Genomic DNA, 20,463 nt, shown 5'->3' with positions numbered 1-20,463 from the left:
TCACACACCTTTTTCTTCATTAAATTGAAAATTCCCTTAGCGCCCAAGGACATGAATATATCCTAATGAATAAGCATTCAAATAATTTAATTCCTATTCCTGGAAAATTCTGAATAATGTAATAACAAATGTTAAGGCTTTCTGAAGCTTTTTTCTTGAGAAAATAATAAATGAGGAATTTGCTTCATCCTGTAAAATTCCCAGAAGGGAATGGGGCTATATACTTACACTGTTGGCTTCACCAAATTTAAACAAACTTGATCTGGCTCACCAAATGAAAAAAAAAAAAAAGAAATAAACCTGACTCTGTTGAATCAAAGCAGAGTTTAGATTTATTTATAAATGGCACCAGTAATATTACCCCTGTTAAATTATTTCTCTTTTTCTGTAAAGCATTAAGAAGCTTATAAGAGACATTGCCTTTGACTTCATAGTATTGCAGTAGTTACTGTACCTTAAGCTCTCTGTCCCCAAGTTGGTGTTGTGTTGATTGCATGTTATATATTTTCCTCACTGTGACATTTCCTTTGAAGGTCGGTGAGCGCTGTAGAAGAAATCCCGGGTGGAACACAGAAGAACAGCCGACAGAACCTACTAAGCTTGGGCTCCACCTTCTCTGTGTCTACAAAGGACTACTCAGCAGCTTCTGCATCACAGAAATGTTTGTTCCACAGGAAAGAAAAGGTGAATGATGCAAAACATATAAGCTGATTTCAAAATATCACTGAAGAGAAGTCTCTCATCTAATTTTTGTTCAACAGTGATGTGCATATTAGCTACTGAGTCATCTTATTAGATGAGTATTCTAAATTGACAGACTCCAAATTAAGCATGATCCAGTTGTGCTGTCAGAACTGAAGGCAGTGAAAGCAATTGTCCATAAAGACTATGCAAAAGCTGGTCATTGAACCCTCTCTGACCTACATATGTGATTTCTGCAAGCATCAAACACCATATGGACTGTTTTCACCAGCCACTTTGACTTCAGCTTCAGAACAGCAAAAAAAAAATTACGGAGACACTTAACCCAAACCTTTGCCAGCCAATGGTGCTCAAAGGACTTAATTTTTTTTTACAGTGCACATCTGGACAGAAAGCATAGACCAGCAGTGAATGTGCCCAGACAGTTCTCCTAATTGACTATTTCTAGTTGCTAAGTGGTGGTAGGACTCTGTTAAATGGAAAGGATAATGTTTCTTTAAAAGTTGGTTTGCAAAACTTCAGAAATAACTGAATCACTGAAAACTCCACCATGATCCTTCATATGGAGTTTTCTGTTGTGGAACAAGAAGGGATAGGTTTCAGGCTGATGAGTCCAGTTCAGAAGCTCAACAGTGACCAGTGACAAATATTTGGCCAAGAGCTTCAGTTAGACACTTTGGAAAACTATATTTTCTCATATAATTTTTAAAATTTTTTATTATTTTAGATTTAATTATTTTTAAATTTTATTATTATGATTTTTGTGGGGATAATAACGGCCTTCTACAGAAGGAGTTCAGCAACTGTTAAACACAGTGCTATTCCCTCTTTATTGTGATACAAAACTGCATTGTTTGTTGGTAGAACCATACTATTATTATTATTAAATAAATATTGAGGTTTTTTTAAAGTATCTGAATGGGTCTAGTTACTAAGTCGTGGTAAATGGCCAGAAGGTTTCACATCTTATTACTTAAAGACAAGGGGGATCTAAAAGCATAGATGCATCTGATGAAAACCCAATATATACAATTAGTTGAGCTGAATGCTCAGCAAGAAAAAAAAGACCTTAAAAAATGTTGAAGTTATTTGAAGTTAAAACAAAAGAATACAGTGTCTACTAATAAGAACTATCAGTCAACCTTTATTATAGGGAGGACTGTATTTCAGTCTAGCTCCTAAGAAAGCTGGGCTTATTCAATCACAGTGGTGTGTATGTATGTATTTACATGTCTGTGACTGTCCTCAGAGTAATTTGGGAATCAAATGAGAAAAACTCTCAGAATAAATTAAGTTTCTGTGCCATGAAAACAGGTGCCTTTCAAAGGAAATAGATTAAGTGCCTTTATAGAGGAAAAGGCTTCAGCATGAGCTTACCCCTACTTAGACCCTGGTGAGTCTACACAGGAGATACCCCAAACAGAGAGAAGTCATCAGTCAGCATTTGCACCTTATTAGACACTGAAGTCAATTAGATCCAGCATACAGATCAATAGAAATGGGTTTCATTGATACTTGTGTTTGGGATCTTCATTCCATTAAGAAGACTTACTAAATTTCTAAATTGTCTCCTTGCAGTTTTCAGGTCCAGAGTTTGTTATTTTGTCTAGCGAACCACCAGTGACCTTACAGCTGCCTGGATCAATTGTGGTAAGTATGAACATTAAGAATTTAGAACTAATCCAGTGACATTTTAGTCAGGGCTCTTTGTAAGTAGCACCTCAGTCTCAACCCAGTATTCTTCCCATGTCCTCCTCTCAAAACAAGTTAGGGTTCCTATAGAGGTATTGAGACTTGAAAGGATATGCTTTAATTCTTAGCGCTATTTAGTTACTTCTGTGGCTGAAAAAAAAGCTTCATTTATCCTTCTCAGCTAAGAATGCTCACTTTAGCCCTAGACTTTTGAGACAAAGACTGTACAGCGAATCTGCAATATGACATTCCAATGTGAGGGACTTCTCCAGCTTGAAAGCACATACTTTGCTTAAGATTGGGTAGAAAGTTGACAGCAGACAGCAGTAAAAATGAGAGCAAAGCAAATTTGGAATTAGTCACAAATCTAGAATAACCCTGGTGACTGGAGAATTTGAGTATGCTCAGCTGTTTTGTTGTGATTATCTTGTTTTTTTTTAAAAAAAAGAAATATTTGTGATATTAATTTATGAGAATGGAGACAGAGAATAGCATGGTGTTGTGACCAGTTCCAACAGGTTGTATAGAGACAGGCTACTAGTGGGCCTCAGTAATAAAATACTGTGGAACTCGCATTGCTTATACTTGGCACTCATTCTTCATTCTTTCTTGTGTGTTCTTAGACTAAAAAAGGGAAATCCTATTTGTCCCAAAGGGATCTTAATGTAATTCTACTCAATGGCCAGTGCCTTGAGGTGCAATGTGACATCAAGACCAAGGCAAGAGATGTTTTCAACACTGTGGTGGCATATGCAAACTTGGTGGAACATTTCTACTTTGGCTTGGCTTACCTGAAAGGTAATGAGACACTTAAGTACAGTGACAGCTCTGTCCCTCAGTGCCTCTGGAGTCACTTTATCAATGAGTTCCAGTAAGATCCTTTAAGATCCTTAGGTAGAAGCAGATACAAAGCTTGTGCAAAAATAAGGTATGTTGATTAAAACTACACTGCACTGATGGAAAGCATGTCTGCCCTAGGACTGTGCATCATCACAGCCATATGACATTTACTGGCTGATATTCCCAGGCAGAAAATGCTGTGTCCCAGCCTTGCACTCAAATAATACTGAGCCATGCAGCTCCAGCAGAAATTCCAAGAAGCAGTGCACTTGGAAAGATTGCTTGTGTTTATTCCTAGATATAAGTGGGAATAAAAGTTCAGATATGTCATCTACCAGACCCACGTTTCCCCCTCATGCCTTCTGATGGCAGGCACAGCTGAGGCACTGGGAAAGAGCACACACCTTGTGTGTAGAGCATGAGGATTACAAAGGAGTGCAGAACCTGAATGGTGAGAAGAATGCAAGCCCCATGAATCCTTGAGTGATTTCACAGATACCATACTAATCCAGCATCTAACATTTGTAATTCAAAACTACATACTGTCCTAAGTTCTCCATCAAAGGAGCAATAAGTAAAATCATGACACAGAGAAGTAAATCTCAGCTGACATCCCCAATTCATTTTATGTTTTATTGCTAGTGATGCACTCAATGAAGAAAGCAGAACTTTAAGCTGCTGAAATATATCCAGGTTTATCACAGAACCCAACATTCTCATTTCAGGTAAAGAATTCTTCTTTTTGGATGAGGAGACCAAACTCTACAAAGTTGCCCCAGATGGCTGGAATGACCAACCCAAGAAGAAAATGTCCATTATTAATTTCACACTCTTTCTAAGGATAAAATTCTTTGTCAACCACTTTAATGTTATTCAGTAAGTGCACAATTCTGCTGATGGAAGGAAAACCAGTAGCATTTAGGGATACCATTCAAAGCTGCTCCTGAGTTCCTAAACCCTTTTCTATTCCAGGCACGGCTTGACAAGGCATCAGTTTTACCTGCAGCTTCGTAAAGATATTTTGGAGGAGCGATTATATTGCAGTGATGAGACTGCCCTGAAACTCGGCGCTTTGGCTTTGCAGGCAGAGCTTGGCAATTATGCTTCTGAGGTGTGGAGAAATAATGCAGTATTTCTCAGAGGTCTCTCTGTACAACTTTTGCAGCTTTTGTTTGTCACATAGTGTTTAAAGAGGAAATGTGAACAGCAGAAAACTTCAGTTAAGTCCTCCAGATAAGTCCTTCAGAGTTAATAAAAAAAAATTACAAAATTTTTCTGATGATGGAATAGTAATGAGCCAGGTGAATTTCCCAGGAAATATGACAGAATGATGAGAGAATCTAGGTTCCTCATAATTGATAAGATATCCTGGAAACTCCAGAAAATCTGTAGAAAGTTTCCAACACAGGCCCAGCTTGGACGTGCAGAGGGGTTTAAAGAGATTAGTAAATAGGGAAGAGAAAAGAAAATGAACACTTCAGAATTCACAGCTATTTTATGTCTCTGTATATCTGACTAGCTGTCCTACTTTTGAAGTGTATAGAAAACACCCATTTATGTTGTCTTCTGTATCTTCAGCTACATAAATCAGTGTAGCTCTGTTAATTGAACTCTGAGTGGTCTGATTCATGTATTCAGATCCATCATGGCAATGCAGGTTGTACTGATGTACTGTTGTACTGATGCAGCTGTAGCTGTCAGCAGTGCAGGACACACCTGTAGGCCCAGCTCCTTTCTCCCCTCTGCCCAAAGAAGTGGAGTGTGCTTGGAGCAGCTGCCTGAACACAGGGGCAAGAGGCAATTTGGCTGTCAGGACACTAGGTGCTGTTCCATCTGCATATGGGTCACCCTGAAAATGGAATGCAGTGAATAATAAAAGTCAAGAAAGAAGAAAATGCCCCTGTCTCTTTGGTATTTTTTCAATTTTTTTTCCCCTACAGATGCATGGAAAGAGCTATTTTCGTGTTGAAGACTACATTCCAGCAAGTCGAATAGAGAAAATGACCCTGGCATATGTACAGCGAGAGCTTGCTAAATTACATCGTATGAATCGCTCCCTATTTGAGGATGAAGCTGAACTAGAATTTTTAAAGGTAAATTGCCTTACCCCAAACACTATTTATCAATTTTGAGGTAGAAAGCCTCTCTCTAGTTACTCTTGTCTATTTTCTTCTTGCCTGATACGGTAGATTTTAGATATGATGAAAAAATTTGAATAGTCAACAAAAATCTCAGTATTTCATTCTGCTGTAGATACTGTCACTTATCACTGAGAGTTTTCATAACACGTTTTGGTGTATTTGCAGCATTCTAAGGCTTCATGTAAATTTTTGGCATGTTACCAACATGTCTGGGCTCCAGAAGATTATAAAACATGAGAATAATTTTGACTTCAGAATTTACAGCAACTGTTCAGCCACTTTCTAAACATGTAGTGATTGTTTGAAAGTATCTGTGAACCCTGGAAGTGAGGAAGGAGTTATCTGAAGTATTTTTTCATTTGTCTACTTCTCTAGGGCTCTAAAGCGTCACAATGTTGTGGGATTTAACTTTTTCCTGCTAATTTGTCCTTCTCCCCAAACCTCTCTGCTTTCCATCAAATGAAAAATATCAGGGATTAAATAATGGATAAATACCAGTAGTCATTTTGCTGCAGTGCCACACACCGTTATTCATAGCATTTTAGTTCAGCTGCTATTTAATTTTATTAGTTCCTCATCTAACACTGTCAGTGCAATTGAAGAAAAAGATTGAAGCTTAGCCTTAATGACAGTCCCATCATGCATGGCAAATCCAATGAAGAAAAGCAGCTTTGTTAGTATCTGTTTCAGTAAGTCTGTAGAAGGAGCCAACACATCATACAAAGTGGGAAAGACAGACCCCATGGCAAGAGCATGTAAATTCCAAATATGAAAGGGATTAAAAATTAAAACCCAGATTCAGCTAGTGATTATAGATGCCCTAGTTTTCAGGACCTGAACATTTGTACTATGGTTACTTTCTAAAAAAAATAGATCTTCTTAAAGTGTTTTATTTTGGTCACTGAAAATCTCTGTTCATAATTGAAAAGTCATTTGGGGATTCTACAGTAGCTTCCCAGAAAGGAAAAATAAGGTTTTAGGATAAACTTATATTGGTCTGCAGATCAGACAGTAAATCCTAGTTATATTCCAGAGTTCTGTAAAGTGTCTGAGTCACATTTTAACATTTTTGTGGCCAAGTATAGGAGGTAGAAAGACAAGAATGAACCCCCAGAACCTCTGGGTGAGTTCCTCAGAATATCCCCTGCATGGCAGGGGCAGACACTGGCTCCTCAGACACTCAAAAGCATTTTCTCCTCCCTCTACCCAGATTTTCTTCCCATTAATCTTTTTGAGTAAGGCATGGTAAAAGCACTTTCTCTCTACAAGGTGACTCAGCAACTTCCTGAATATGGAGTGTTATTCTATCGTGTATCCCAAGAGAAGAAAGGGACAGAAGGGGACATTATCCTTGGAATCTGTGCCAAAGGCATCATCGTCTATGAGAACAAAAATCACACAAGAATTGCCAGTTTAAGATTCCAGTGGCGTGAAACAGAAAGAATTTCAGCTCATGTGAGTTGGAACTAACTGAATCTCTCTCTAAAATATCTATTGTTTTACTGCCTTTCTTCCTGTTGTTTTGACAAATTTATTGCATTCAGAGTGAGAATGAGAGTGACTCTATATGGGCAAGCCCTTTCTGAAAAGAGTTTAAAATCAAAGCTTGATCGGGATGTGGATATGAAGATACTGAGTTCTTTGTGAGGTATAGTTCTGCAGTATTTATGTCAAGGCCAAAGACAAATGACTATAAAATTGAATAATCTGGTGCTGATTATTACAGAGACTATGCCAAATTTCTCTGCAGCATATTCTATACTCATTACTCTCTTGTCTTTACTGCTCTTTTCTTCTGTTTTTCTGCCTACATGAGGTCATGGGATTATGTCTTCCACTTTCCAGATCTCATTATACTCATCCTCATCTCCTTGAATATTGAGGTCTGCTAACAAACTAGTATTGGTGACAAGATTGTGACCCATTTCTAAATGGGATTTTGACATTAGAGGTGAATCAATGTACTGTTGTACAGTTTAGGTGCCAAACTGGATCACAAATTTTCCAGCTTGCTTGCTCTCCAAAAATAGTCCTCTCCCTTGAAGATATGTTCCTTTTCATATTAAATTTGTTTAATAATTTTAACATCTGTGGGGCCAAATGCTGCAGTTTCAGAAACCTGCTGTCAATGCATTCAATGTCCTAAGGCTCTTGACTTTCAGCATAGAAGAGTTATGATCCCAATGACAGACACCTGGCTTACAAGTGCTGAATTTACAACAGGCATTTCCTGCATGCAAAAGGGATGCAGTCAGGCATAAATACAACTGGAACAAACCAACAAGATTATAAAAATGAACTGCCAGTGCCTCAGTGTAGTGACTGATATATGAAGCAACCTGTGCTTTTATTTCCCCTTCAGAGAAAAAAATTCATGATTGAAAGCAGTTTCAGTGGCAAGAAACACACCTTCATTACTGATACAGCGAAGACATGTAAATACCTACTGGACCTCTGCTCTGCCCAGCACAAATTCAATGCACAGATGAATTCTAGGCAACTTCGGCAAACTTCATCAGGTGAGGTATAAATGCACTTTTGCTACAGGGACCATAGGACAAGGTTATGTTTTAGGTAAGGTACATGCACCAAATCTGAGAATTAGAACCTGCCACCTCAGTTTCACTCTGCTTCAGTAGAAAATAATTTCTCCTACTATACTGAAAGTTAGAAGAGTCTAATTTGTCTCATTAAGTCTAATTCAGCATATGTATGTTAGTAGGCATGTGCAGGGGATGAAGAGAGATTCTCTGACCAGAACAACTATGTAGCTGAACTCAGATTTAAAAAAGAAATAAGCATGATTTCACTTCCCTTCAGGAGAATTCTCCTGATGAAAATTCTGCAGAAATATATCAGACCTACCCCAAATATAACCTGAAAAATGTTCCACACAAATTAAATAGACATGCTGGAGCTGAACTTAGTTATTTTGCATAAGAAAGGGATGCAACCCAATGGTTCAGTCCCAGGACAAAACTGCTAAAGGCATGTGAGTCATAGCCACTTCACTGTATAGCTGCTAGCAGCTCTTAGATTTTGCCATGCCTGTGGAAGATATGAATGGCAGCTCCTCAGGCTTCAAATTTTCCATAGTTTCTAAGACAAAATGCTGCTCCATCCAGGGCAAGTACATAGCACATATCATCCACAGTTGTCAGCATGTTCTGTAAAGATGGGCAAAGATTGTTATGGGGAAACTGAGGCACATAAGAAATAAGAGCCTAAGCTGACAACCATCATCACTCTTTACTTCAGTGGAGCAACAAGAGTTTTCACTAGCTCATCCACTGCCTTTAACAGAACCATGATCATTTACAACCCCTGAGTGTTTGACCTGGTGAGTCACTGCAGGAAAATCAAATGTCATGCCTTATCTTCTGGGATGCTCCTTTCTGTAGTAAAACCATAAAAGTGTTGGCAACAAATAATACCATGGCATTCAACAGGATGATTGATATATTGCCTCCTTACCACTAAAATTATTTAATGAAAGTTGAATTTTTTGCACAAAATTGTTATCATGGAAAAAAGCCATAGGATGGCATTTAGGTTCAAGGCATCTTGAACCTAAATGTTTGTTGCTTGACATCTCCAGCTTCTAACATGATTTAGTGGGATTGTTCTTTATTGCATTAAAATGAGTGCTAATAGTGCATCTTACAGTTGCCTGTGTCACATTTGCTTGTGGTAATTTATCTTAAAATAAAAATTACATTCCATATATAACAGAATACAGTTATTGAGAACTAAGAAAATTATAATCCAAGTGCTGATTACAAGTACACCAAATCACTGAAACAAGCCAGACTTGCACAAGCCACGTGACTGCAGATTCTGGGCTTCAGGGTGAGCTTGCTGTCCCAGAAAAAAAAGCTTAGTAAGGCAGTGACAGACAGTAGTTCAAAATTCTGCCTTTGCCACCACTCACCACAGTGAGTCTGTAAGAGATTACGAGACTCTTTCTGCATGTTTCTGCTTTTGATGCACTGCTCAGATTTATAGTCACCATCACTTCAAAACCTGAAGCAACCCTCTACTTCAGAATCACCGTGGCAACGCCTAGGCTGAGCTAATACTCTGGATAGTTAAGCCTCCTGATGCCTTAAGAAATGCCTCTAATCAAAGTCTGAGGAAAGAGGGAACCTAGATTTAATGCTGCAGAGTAGTGTTCTAGAAAGTTGTATTCAGGCTACCATTTGTTAGAAAAACACACAGGACTTTAGCTGGCATGTAGAAGCAGAATTTCAGCTCATGTTTATGCTAGCCTGTATCAAGTTAAGATTTTGTTTTATTTTCCAGTGTGTCTGCAATTGCCTGCTGTCATTCCATCCTCCAAGTCCCCTCTCCAGCCCACCCACTGAGAACCTAAATAAATTAATTTCTCTTTCAGCACCACCTTGTTTCAGAAGAGGACAGATTTGTATACAGCAGAGCCCAGGTGTCATTAAGCAAGTAGTAGATTTCACAGAAAGGTAGAAAACTGGATAGAAGGTATTGCCACCAAGATGGTCCCCATTTGACTTCACTTGTGCAAATGACTCAGTTCCTTGGTGTTCCCCTGAACTTTGGAGAGAATATTTCCTAGAGTTCCTCTCTTCTTGGATATAAATATACTGGAGTGGAATGCCTGTGAAGGATGAGAAATTAGCAACCTGGATAATTCAGACTCTGAAAGACAGATATTTCTCATACACCAATCATTTACAAAATACACTTTACAGAAATATTCAGGTTTAAATTATATAGGGTTGCACATTTCACCTGTCTTTGTGGAAAGTGCACTTGTAGTATAATTCACAGAAATTAAACCTAAATGCAGCATATACTTTTTATGAAAGAAAACTCCTTCTATTCACCCCAAGACCTAGGTGTCCACAAGGATAAAAGAACAAATACATCTGTAATGTCAATATTTTTTCTGGCATATTCAAAATATTTTATTTAAATTTCCTTTGAGCTTAAAGAAATGTGATAATATCAGTGGATTTGTATTTGCTTCTTCTCCCCTCCTGCTTCTCATTCAGAGGACAGTAAATTTCTGGAAATAGACAAATCAAATTCTGCATATGCAGCTCAGCATGAACACCTTGCCCTTATTCAGAGACTGTCTCGGTCAGAGAATGTGCTTTATGGAGCAAACCTGGAAAACCTTTCTGCTGGGATGATGAGCAAATCTTGTGATAACCTCAGTGTGGAAACCAACAACAGGACTAGAGACAAAAGCAATCTTGGCAGGTAGGTTTGCTTTTTCTCTCTGAACATGTGTAAGAAGACTCAGACATAAACTTTTTTTTTTTTTAAGTTCTTACTGTGGTCACACCAAAAGGTCTGGGGCTCCATGGTGCCAGTAGTAGTGCAAATGCAGGCAGCAAGTTAATTGGCTAACCGAGAAGAACTTGAAAAAGAGTGACATTTAAATTTGTAGCAGACTCAAGAAGAAACCACTAATTGGGTTATGGGGTATTAAAAAATGAGGGAGAAGAAATGTAATATATTTAATGTCTGCGTATCTTCACTGGAAATTACAGCATGTGAACTAAAAAACCATCAGAAGCTGGTTTTGATCAGGAATGCAGAGATCATTACTTAGTTGGCCTCCATGTCTAAATGCGCAAATCATAGGGAACAGTGCAAGAACTTCTTCCTCTTTGTTTTGGTGCATTCACCTGTGTAGGTGGTTACTGTAGCTGCATAGCCTCAAGGTCTTTGATGAATTCTAGTGCCTTTTAGAATACTAAGGGTTGGAATAGAGTCAAGGAGAACATGAACTACCAGAAAAACTTTCAGATATGGTTTTGTCTAAATGGACAGCAGGGTTAAATGAATCATGGTGAAGCTATGCAGTGTTTCTTGATACTTGCAGTCAGCTCAGAGCAAAACACAGGAGGCATCAGTCATGACATGAGTGGTCTAATGACAGCTGTTATTTGGAAGGAAATGTTGGCAAGGATAAACTACCTCTCCCCTAAAATTAAATATGTCCCAGAAATCAGAATACTCATTGAAAGGCTATAAAACTGTGTGTTCCCAACTTGGCTCTGACAGATTAATGACAATGAAGACAATGACAATGACTAAATACCATTGCTGATTTTTTATTGTAACAGTGTCCCTTTCCTGCCATGCAGATCTGTATCAGGGCTATCCCAGTCAGAAATGCACATCAATTCAAATGGAAAGCAAAGGAGTTATGACTTCCTCTCAATCCATTCAACTCAGAACACAATCAGTGGTGAGTATAATAATCATAAAGAGAGATAGTGTCCTTCCATGTTTATTGTTTCAATAGAAGGAGACCAATGTATACTTTACTTATAAATTAAAGACTATCCTTTTTCATAGTCCTGGAAATTAATCCAGAGTTTAGCAAGACAAGCTGTTTTCTTCCCCTTAACTCCCACTTTGTATCAGGTTCAGTGGAAAGAGACTTTGTGATAAAATGAATCTATATGCTATATATATATATATATTCTATAATGGTCTAATGCTCTATAGTGCCTAATGCTCTACAGAGATGGAGTTCAGTACACTCAGAGACTCTGGCATGGAGCAATATCCCCGTGCTCAAAGGTCATTGTTTGGTTTGAAACTGAGATCTACAACTCGATAATTAATGAATGAGTCAGCATAAGCTCCAGGTCTTTCCTCTGCTCTTGCACTTGCATGACACCTCCTGGAATAAGGACTGGATATCTAATTTTCTATCATAAGCCAGACTGTATGCACATGGGGAGCCAATCTATGGAATATGAAGCTATGATTATCTGGTTAGTCTATTTAAAAATTAGAACAGTACTTTAAACACACTATGACAATTGCTCAATGTTAAATAGTCATCCCTGCAATCAGTGTTGGTTGGATTGCACCTTCAGAGCCAAAAGGGCCCACAGGGCCTAAGGCTAGAGCCCACAGAAGATTTTGTGTCCAAATCACCCTCAGGTTCAGTGGACACTACATACCTGACTCTTTAAATATTCTAATCTTAATAAAAACATTGCAGAAAAATATATATTCTCCCAGAAAGGAACATTGTAGGAAGAGCTTGCACAGCCCTTTACAGAGTTTTTTTTAAAGAATAAAAACTTCTGAACACTTGTTTGAGCTTCCTTCAATAATTATATTGATTCAAAAGTAAGAGTAATATTGAAATCAAAGATAAAATATATATTAATTTTTGAAGCTCCAGTTTTCATAATACATGAATATACTGTCTATAAATGCATCAATCTACATTTATTATAGCTGTTTTGTTTCTGCAGCACCTGGATCACCAGCCATGCAAAAGGAAGTTTTGCTAAGTGGTCTAGAAAGAGAAATCATTTGTGTCAGCCTAAAACGTGACCCTAAGAATGGATTTGGTAAGTAATGAACATAAATATTATGTTTGTTACTGGAACCATCAGATCCTTGTGTTAACACTGATGCTAGCTGATTCAGGCTGGGCAGGACTGTAAACTCCTTTAGTTCATTTAGAGTAAGAGTAGCAATCTTTGTGAAAGACTCAGAATTTCCAGGACTGAAAAGAACTAAGCACATAAATCAAGACCATTATATTTTCAGAGGATTAACTAAGGTCACAGAGACCAAAGGTACCAAGTGCTAAGAGTAGAATGAAAGAAACATGGTTTTAGTTTTGTATGTGAAGTACACATGCACAGATTTTATTTCTCTTAGACCTTACAGGTGGTACCTGTGGGGGCACAAAATGTTTATACCAGCTTAACATAAATGTTTCTCAACTTTTGGTTTGTTACTTGGATAATATTTTTTGTTATCTAATACCTTAATCACACTGTATCTGGTTCTAGTGGATAAGTTCAGACCATCAGGTTTCACAAATGACCATTAATATAATTAAAAATCAAATTTATAAATGGTGCAGGTCTGTGTATAATGTCCTAATCCCAAACCCAACTGTTATAGCAGTGAGAAGAATATATTTCAATAGCCAGAGTTAGGATAGTGAAACTGAACTACCAAACAGTAGATTTAATTTTCACAGATCTCTTACATTATAAGTTTACATGGCCCACCTCAGGTTTCCTGGTTGCATGATGTAGAATGATCAAATTTATCTAATGAGCTTTTATACCATTTCCCTCCTGCAGGTGTTAAATGCTGCAGGTCTATCTAGTTCATTACTCATGCAAGTAAGTAGTTAGGTTACCAAGCCAGAAAAAAATTGTTATTGTTATTGGGAAATTTTATCTAAATAGTGACCAGAGACACCAGCACACTTTAATTATGATCTAAGTTTAAAGCTCTCCCAAGTCAAGACCTTGATCCCCTGTAAATCAAAGCTCCCCATGCCTAAGATCACATACAAAACTTCTGCCATTGGAGTAAGAGCCTTTTGTGCTCCTAAGATTAATCTTTTTTAATACTGCCACTGTTTGCATTCTCATGCTATCTCATTTTTGCAGGTTTTGTAATTATTGGAGGAGAAAATGTAGGAAAATTAGACCTTGGTATCTTTATCGCTTCAATTATCCCTGGGGGACCTGCAGACAGAGCTGGAAACATCAAACCAGGTCATTTTCCGTAGTTTTTAATTAGAATTAAAATACTTGCACAGTTTAGCTATGTTATATAAAGTTAGCTACTCTGGATGTATTTCCTTATTTAGATGTGCTTTCTCTTGCCTTTATTTTTTTTTTTTTTTTAAGGAGGACGACTCATCTCTGTGAATAATATCAGTCTTGAGGGTGTTTCATTTAATACTGCAGTTAAAATCATACAGAATTCTCCTGATGAAGTGGAGCTTATCATCTCTCAACCCAAAGGTATAAAGGCAAATGCCTCTGCTGGCTCTGGGATGCTAACAGTTAACTCAGGACACTCATATTAGGCACTGGGATGTAGTACTACCTTCCTGCTACTGAATGCCAGTTAGAACAACCATACACTAAAATAGTCGACTCCTAGGAGGTATCATGTGATGTCTCTGCTACATCAGTGTGAAAAAATCTATTATGGGCTGCCTTGCTGAACACTAAAGGACTTCTGGCATTTCCTTCTCTGACAGAGAGTCATAGTGGTCTGCAGTGAGGAAGCAAACACATTCCTGAACACTTACAATAGCAGTGCTCCATTTTACATTGACAACTCATTTTATAGATCTGATTTAACAATCAGTTGAAATAGAAAGTTACTTTCTCCTCTTGTGCTGGTTTATAACAATATTCTTCTATAAGTTTACTTGCTATTTGTATTCAACAATGTCTTATTTTGGTATGGCTTTACAGACGTGTATGAAGAAGGATTAAATGAAGACAAGAATCTATCAAGAGGAAACAGCACTAGTGGATCTGAAATCTCCTGTGTAGACAGTGGGAGAAAAAAGATTCAGGATTGTCATACAGCTCTCCTCAAAGAACAGGACACAAATATAGATGAACTTGAGAAGACTCTCTCTTGGAATTCAGCATCAAAATCGGGCCCTAGGATTCCAGTTCCTTCAGCTGATAGCCTGGATGTAGAGGTAACTGAGATTTTGATGCTACTCAGTAATGTTACACACAGCACACAACATATAACAACATACCAGATACATATAGGAGGCAAGGTAACCATGAAGAAAAAGAGATAGAAAACCTTTAAATAAATTACATTGAAAATGTCAAAATGATAGACATGTCGGGAATACATAAACAAATGGGGAAACTGTTCTGAAAAGTGTTTTAAAATTCTCCTTCCTTTTCCAGTGGAGGGACAAAATTTTGAATGTTTTCTTGCAATCTTTAAGTTTTCAAACCAGTCACAGAACATGCCATGTCTAATTTCCTACTTTTAGACATCCTCCCTATGCATACTTAGGTTATGTGCATTTAGACAGATTGCATTTTGAGTAGCATTAGCATAAGCTTCCAATAACTCAGGGATATAAATGGTACCACTCCAGGTTTACAGTGACAGCAGGATCAAACCTGCTCTCTTCCTTTTTTTTTTTTAAACTCCTTCTCCCCAGCGTGGCCCCCCCCCCCCCCCCGCCAACTCTTTGTTTTTAAACCGATGCTGTAATCTCATTAAAGTTTTTATTTTTGAGACAGGCAGCTGATTCTTCCCACTTAGCATCTTCATCAGAAACCAACTCAAAGGAAATCTACACAGTGGAACTTGTTAAAGAAGATGGGACTTTTGGAATCAGTGTGACTGCAAGTGTTACTGTTAATCTTTAATTGTCTGTCAAATTGTTACCTGACTGAGAGCAAAGACAGAAGACGGGCTGATAACAGAAATCATTATCATGGCACATTTTAAACCTAAGTGTCCAACTGATTGACATAGAATGCATGAAGTACTGCCTCTGCTCATTCCCTGGTTCTTACCCACACCAACTGTCAGAGAAGTGTCCTGGCATTAAGCACTTGGCAGTACAAGCCCCTTTTGGCCTTCCTCAATTTGGGAACAAGATCTATCCCTGAAAGCAGAGTTTGGTCAGGGAGGACAAGAGAAGGCAACAATAAAAAATGTCTGCCACGTTTGGATAACAAGTCCTTGTCCTAGCTATTTAAGTTTAATTTATTCCTCCAGACCGAGATGTCTTTTACAGTCTTTGCTGAAATGAAATGGGAAGCAACAGCCATTTCATTGCCTGCAGAAGAAATTAAAGGCCATTTTTTTCATCTGAATTTGGCTAGGGGATATAGATGGACAGAACATGATTGTTAGGTTAATCTGGAATTTCTCTGAGTGCTCAAGTTCAGGTCCATGCTTGATATGTTGTCTGAAAGATTAATAATTGAAGAATGGATATTGCACAGCTTAGAAGCTGGGCTAGAGGATAACTGAAAGATGCAAGACCATTTTATGTGAGCATAAGAAAAAATTTATGAATGTTTAGTAAATATTTTTATATAGTCACATAGAAACACATTGTATTTTCCTGAGAAAATAAAATAAGATTTGTGCCTATGGAAGTATATTACAACTAAATTGGGTTTTGGAGTAATATCCTCTTTCCCTTTTTTCCAATATTTAAAGAAGAAAGTAATTCCTGAAGCGGTTACTTTGCAATGCGTGTGTAAATTGCTTTGATTTTTACCACAGGAAGACTATATGAAGACTCTAACCTGTGGGCATGTTTTGCAGGGTGGAATTAACACCAGTGTGCGTCATGGTGGGATATATGTGAAGTCAATTATTCCCAGGGGACCAGCAGATAAGGATGGACAAATAAAGATAGGTAACATGTCTGGCAATAAAACCCTGGGCTGCAGAACTCAGTGTGGATGATGAAACACATTTGGGATTGGACGTGTTACAACTGTGAAATGTAATATATTGTCCATCATTCCTTAGCCTGTCTTTGTACTACATGTAGGGATCCCACTGAAAAAACAGAAGCCTCACACCAACATTGTACAGTTACCCTCTGTAGCTGCTATCAGGCTAGTGATTCTGACATCATTGTTACTGTGATAACCAGATGCTATCACTGCATTTACTTACAGAATACTCTGGAATGTTTTAGCTGCTAGTTATAGAATGCTGTACAGCAAGCAGTATTGCTTTCCTATGAATTAATATTAATTTGACACATGTAAGCATTAGGATCTGTTGTAACATGGGCAGCCTCAAAGTTTACACCCTCTGAACCTGAACATCAAAGCAACTTGATGTTCTTTGTTGTTCTTTGGTTTTCTTACCTCAGGTGATCGTCTGCTGGAAGTAGATGGCATCAGCCTCTGTGGCATCACCCACAAACAAGCTGTGGAACACCTTAAGAAATCTGGCCAGGTTTGTACAGCAGCAGAGATCAATAAGATACCCAGTAGACTAAACTGGATTTAGTATGAAGCACAAGTACCCAAGTTTGGCTGAAAGAACCGCCCCCGCTCTGCTCCTACCCCATTCCTCTAAACAGAAAAGTAAAAAGACTTAGGTCTCACTGTGTCCTGTGTAACTGGAACCTGCTAATCACTGTTATAGATTGCCAAACTGGTTCTAGAAAGGGGAAACTACCAACTGGCAGAGCCATGTTTGACTGCTAATGACAGAAAGGAGGACCAATGTGCAGTTGTTTCTGTGGCAACATCCCTCACAGATGGTACCAAGGACTGCTGCTTTTTGACAGATGGTGAGTGATAAAGAAGAAACTCAGGGTGACTTCCTACAATGTGCAGGAAAGGAATGAATGAAAATAATTCTATGAAATTTCTCTGGGTTGGAAGGAAAACTGTATACTGAATAAAATCATAATGTTCAATATTAATATTATCAAAAATCAATTCTGAACAAAATATTTCTGATGTTTGTAGAGTCACAGTGGCTAGATATAGCTGAATTTATCCTAGGCATAAATACTGTGTCTCTCAGCCTTGGTGAGACTGGACTGCCAAGGGGACACCCCTGTCTGTACTCCACAGCACTGCTGGGTAGGAAGCAGCTGTGTGGATGTGGCCAGGCTGATACCCAGGGAGAGCCTTATCAGCACAACTGCTGATGCTGTGACAGTGATGAAGCTGGAATAAACTGGAGACTGCCATCACTTAATTTCTTAAAAGCCAAAGATTTAGAGATCACTTACACAGAATTTAGCCAACAAATAAATGCTGTATTTTTTACTGAAGGCTGTCTCATAAACACTAAGTCTGAACCATGCTTTTCCATGGGGCAGCTACTCCTCTATACTGAAATTCAGCTACAAGCACGGTGTTTGGGAAAGGCCTGATCTCTCATTCTTGATTCTTGGAAAGAGCAGTAGCTCCGTTTCTAGCTTATGCTGGTTGATGCAAGACCTGAACTAGCACTGGGCAGCCACAGAATAGTCAAAATATATGCAACACTTACAGAAGAATGTAGGAAAAAGATAGCATGTGAATCTCTTTATGTCAATACAAAAAGCTTTTTCCTTTGTGGGCTTGTACAAGATTATGAACACATGGTGGAATAGATTCCTGTTCTCCCTATTCTGATTGTGAGATTTCAAAGACCTTCAAAGATAAAGGAACACCTAAACCTTCTTTTGACTTTAGTATCAGTAGATCTATCTCTGCAGCACACAGGGAAAAAAATCTTCTGAGTGTGTAGTTTATACTGGCTCCTCAGGGGTTACCACTCACGATTCCCAGTTTTCTTCCAATCTCTGATTTGAGCAGATAACACATTTGAAGTGAAATTAACCAAGAACTCTGGAGGCCTTGGATTTAGTGTTCTGCAGATGGAAGGAGATTCTTGTGAACACCTTGGAGGAGCTATTGTCAGGATCAAAAGACTGTTTCCAGGGCAGCCAGCTGAAGAGAATGGAGAAATTGAAGTTGGAGATGTCATTTTAAATGTGAATGGGAAACCTCTCAAAGGGCTCCTGTATCAGGTAGCAGGAAGTATTGTTACTGGGGCTCCATCTGGGTAACAGGTTAATAAAGACAATGCATTGAAACTTAATTATTACCAGAGGGAGGCAGAATCTGCATACAGTTAATCTGATTTCTATGTAGGATTCTTCTGTAGAACTCCTATGTAGAATTTCCTTTCTAAATGAATTCTGACAGCGAATTTCTTCTGCTATTTAATTTATAAGTTTCTACCACTAATGTACTAATTCTATTGTTAGATGCACACCAGTTGTTAATTAGTTGGAATCTTTGTTGCTGTTATGCATGATTAGAACAATTTTCCCCCTGTGGTCATTTGTGCTTTGTAATGTCATGCTAAATATAATGCCCCAGATTCAAATTTCTATCAGGAGTGGTAGATTTTTAGTGTAAATTTTTAGCCTGGAATAAGAAATTCTATATTCAATGAAGAAATTAAATGGTAATTCCCCACATGTGGATTTATATTTTTCATTGGAATATGGCAGTTTGGGAAGCTATGCTGAAATAATTAAACAAAGATGTGTTACTGCCACATGTGGTTTGAATGAATTTGCCTGAAAATTCTGGGTTTTTTCTTCTAGAAAAAAAATTAATTAACGTAAACCTATGTATCTGATGGTGAAACAGAAGTTTGTAAACAGAACTGACTTTACTTTAGATATAAGTTCACATATAAACTATGGCCCATTTGTATGACAATCCTTCAGTGGTGAATATTGGCCCTCAGACACTGCTGAGAGGCACAAATACCAGAAATGTAGCATTCACAATAAAAGTTTACTCCATCTCACTTGGTAAAATGACATGTATAATATACTGTATTCCATCAGAAATATAACATTCCTTCTTTCTGTTTAGGATGTCCTGCATTTGCTTAGAGGAGCTCCTCGAGAAGTTACACTGCTACTTTGCAGACCACCAAAAGGTGTTCTTCCAGAAATAGAGCAGATTGCTTTGGTAAGGCAAAGCTTCTGACAAAAACTTACTTCTGTAAGCCTGGAAAGACACTACTACGTTTCTATCCAGTCTTGAACAAGGCAACTTTCCCTCTTCTCCAAGGCCCTCTCCTCTACTCCATTTCTTTCCCTTCCTGATTTCAACTCAACCTGCAGAGTTCAACTGATATTTTCTTAGCAACCAAAATAATACAAATCTGGCAGACCTGAAACATATTTATCTCAGTCCAAAAACTTTTGAGTTTCTGTACTATCATTGGAGTGAAACAGCACATACCCAAGCAGGTCTTCTAGTGGTGCTTCTAAAAATGCTCTACCAGACCCTCAGCTAGAAACTGCAGATATTTTCAAATGCAGCTATATTAACTCCCCAAAGTCAGAAGAAAATAAAGAATTTTTCCTATCCAGACTATCTCTTAATTAAGTTAAATAAATTAAATAATGGTTTCAACTGGTTATTCAGGTTCTTATTGATACTTAGCAGAATCTGCAGAGGGAAAAAAAAATGCAAACAAAAGATACTCCCAAGCCGTAGACACTGCAGAGACTAAAACATTGCCATTAGATGTGCTAGCATTATTGCTGCTGCTTCTTGAACACAACTCGTGTACACATAACAAGTACTCTTAGAAGGAATATGCATTTGCACTACTCTTGCTCCATTCAGCACAGCCCTCTCATGGTTCCCCTCCCACGAGGATTTATAGCCACCCACAGGGAGACAGAAATGACAGTCAGAACCATCTCCAGATAACAAATTCTGATTCCTGCTGCTCTGCTGCAGTGTGCCCTTGGCTGATTTCTATGGTC

At 38.2% G+C, this 20,463-nt stretch overlaps 1 protein-coding gene across 1 annotated transcript in view; it reads left to right on the top strand.

Moving 5' to 3' along the window:
• The window catches only part of FRMPD2 (FERM and PDZ domain containing 2), a 56,101-nt gene that overhangs the window by 8,693 nt on the left and 26,945 nt on the right, over positions 1-20,463 (top strand). The window contains exons 5-24 of the mRNA XM_088059977.1: positions 534-684; positions 2,281-2,352; positions 3,018-3,192; positions 3,960-4,110; positions 4,207-4,345; positions 5,175-5,327; positions 6,645-6,830; positions 7,738-7,894; positions 10,403-10,613; positions 11,507-11,610; positions 12,638-12,736; positions 13,802-13,909; positions 14,045-14,161; positions 14,624-14,859; positions 15,428-15,532; positions 16,470-16,563; positions 17,032-17,117; positions 17,310-17,457; positions 18,479-18,693; positions 19,556-19,654. Of these exons, the coding sequence (XP_087916103.1) occupies positions 534-684; positions 2,281-2,352; positions 3,018-3,192; positions 3,960-4,110; positions 4,207-4,345; positions 5,175-5,327; positions 6,645-6,830; positions 7,738-7,894; positions 10,403-10,613; positions 11,507-11,610; positions 12,638-12,736; positions 13,802-13,909; positions 14,045-14,161; positions 14,624-14,859; positions 15,428-15,532; positions 16,470-16,563; positions 17,032-17,117; positions 17,310-17,457; positions 18,479-18,693; positions 19,556-19,654 (2,806 nt within the window). The remainder of the gene's footprint in view (positions 1-533; positions 685-2,280; positions 2,353-3,017; positions 3,193-3,959; positions 4,111-4,206; positions 4,346-5,174; positions 5,328-6,644; positions 6,831-7,737; positions 7,895-10,402; positions 10,614-11,506; positions 11,611-12,637; positions 12,737-13,801; positions 13,910-14,044; positions 14,162-14,623; positions 14,860-15,427; positions 15,533-16,469; positions 16,564-17,031; positions 17,118-17,309; positions 17,458-18,478; positions 18,694-19,555; positions 19,655-20,463) is intronic.

This window comes from Pseudopodoces humilis, chromosome 9, assembly GCF_049639895.1.
Source record: "Pseudopodoces humilis isolate 2021_Gansu_Grassland_sample_001 chromosome 9, ASM4963989v1, whole genome shotgun sequence".
Classification (NCBI taxonomy): domain Eukaryota; kingdom Metazoa; phylum Chordata; class Aves; order Passeriformes; family Paridae; genus Pseudopodoces; species Pseudopodoces humilis.
The sequence above is the reverse complement of the archived record's forward strand: the minus strand, read 5'-3'. Positions and strand labels throughout refer to the sequence as shown.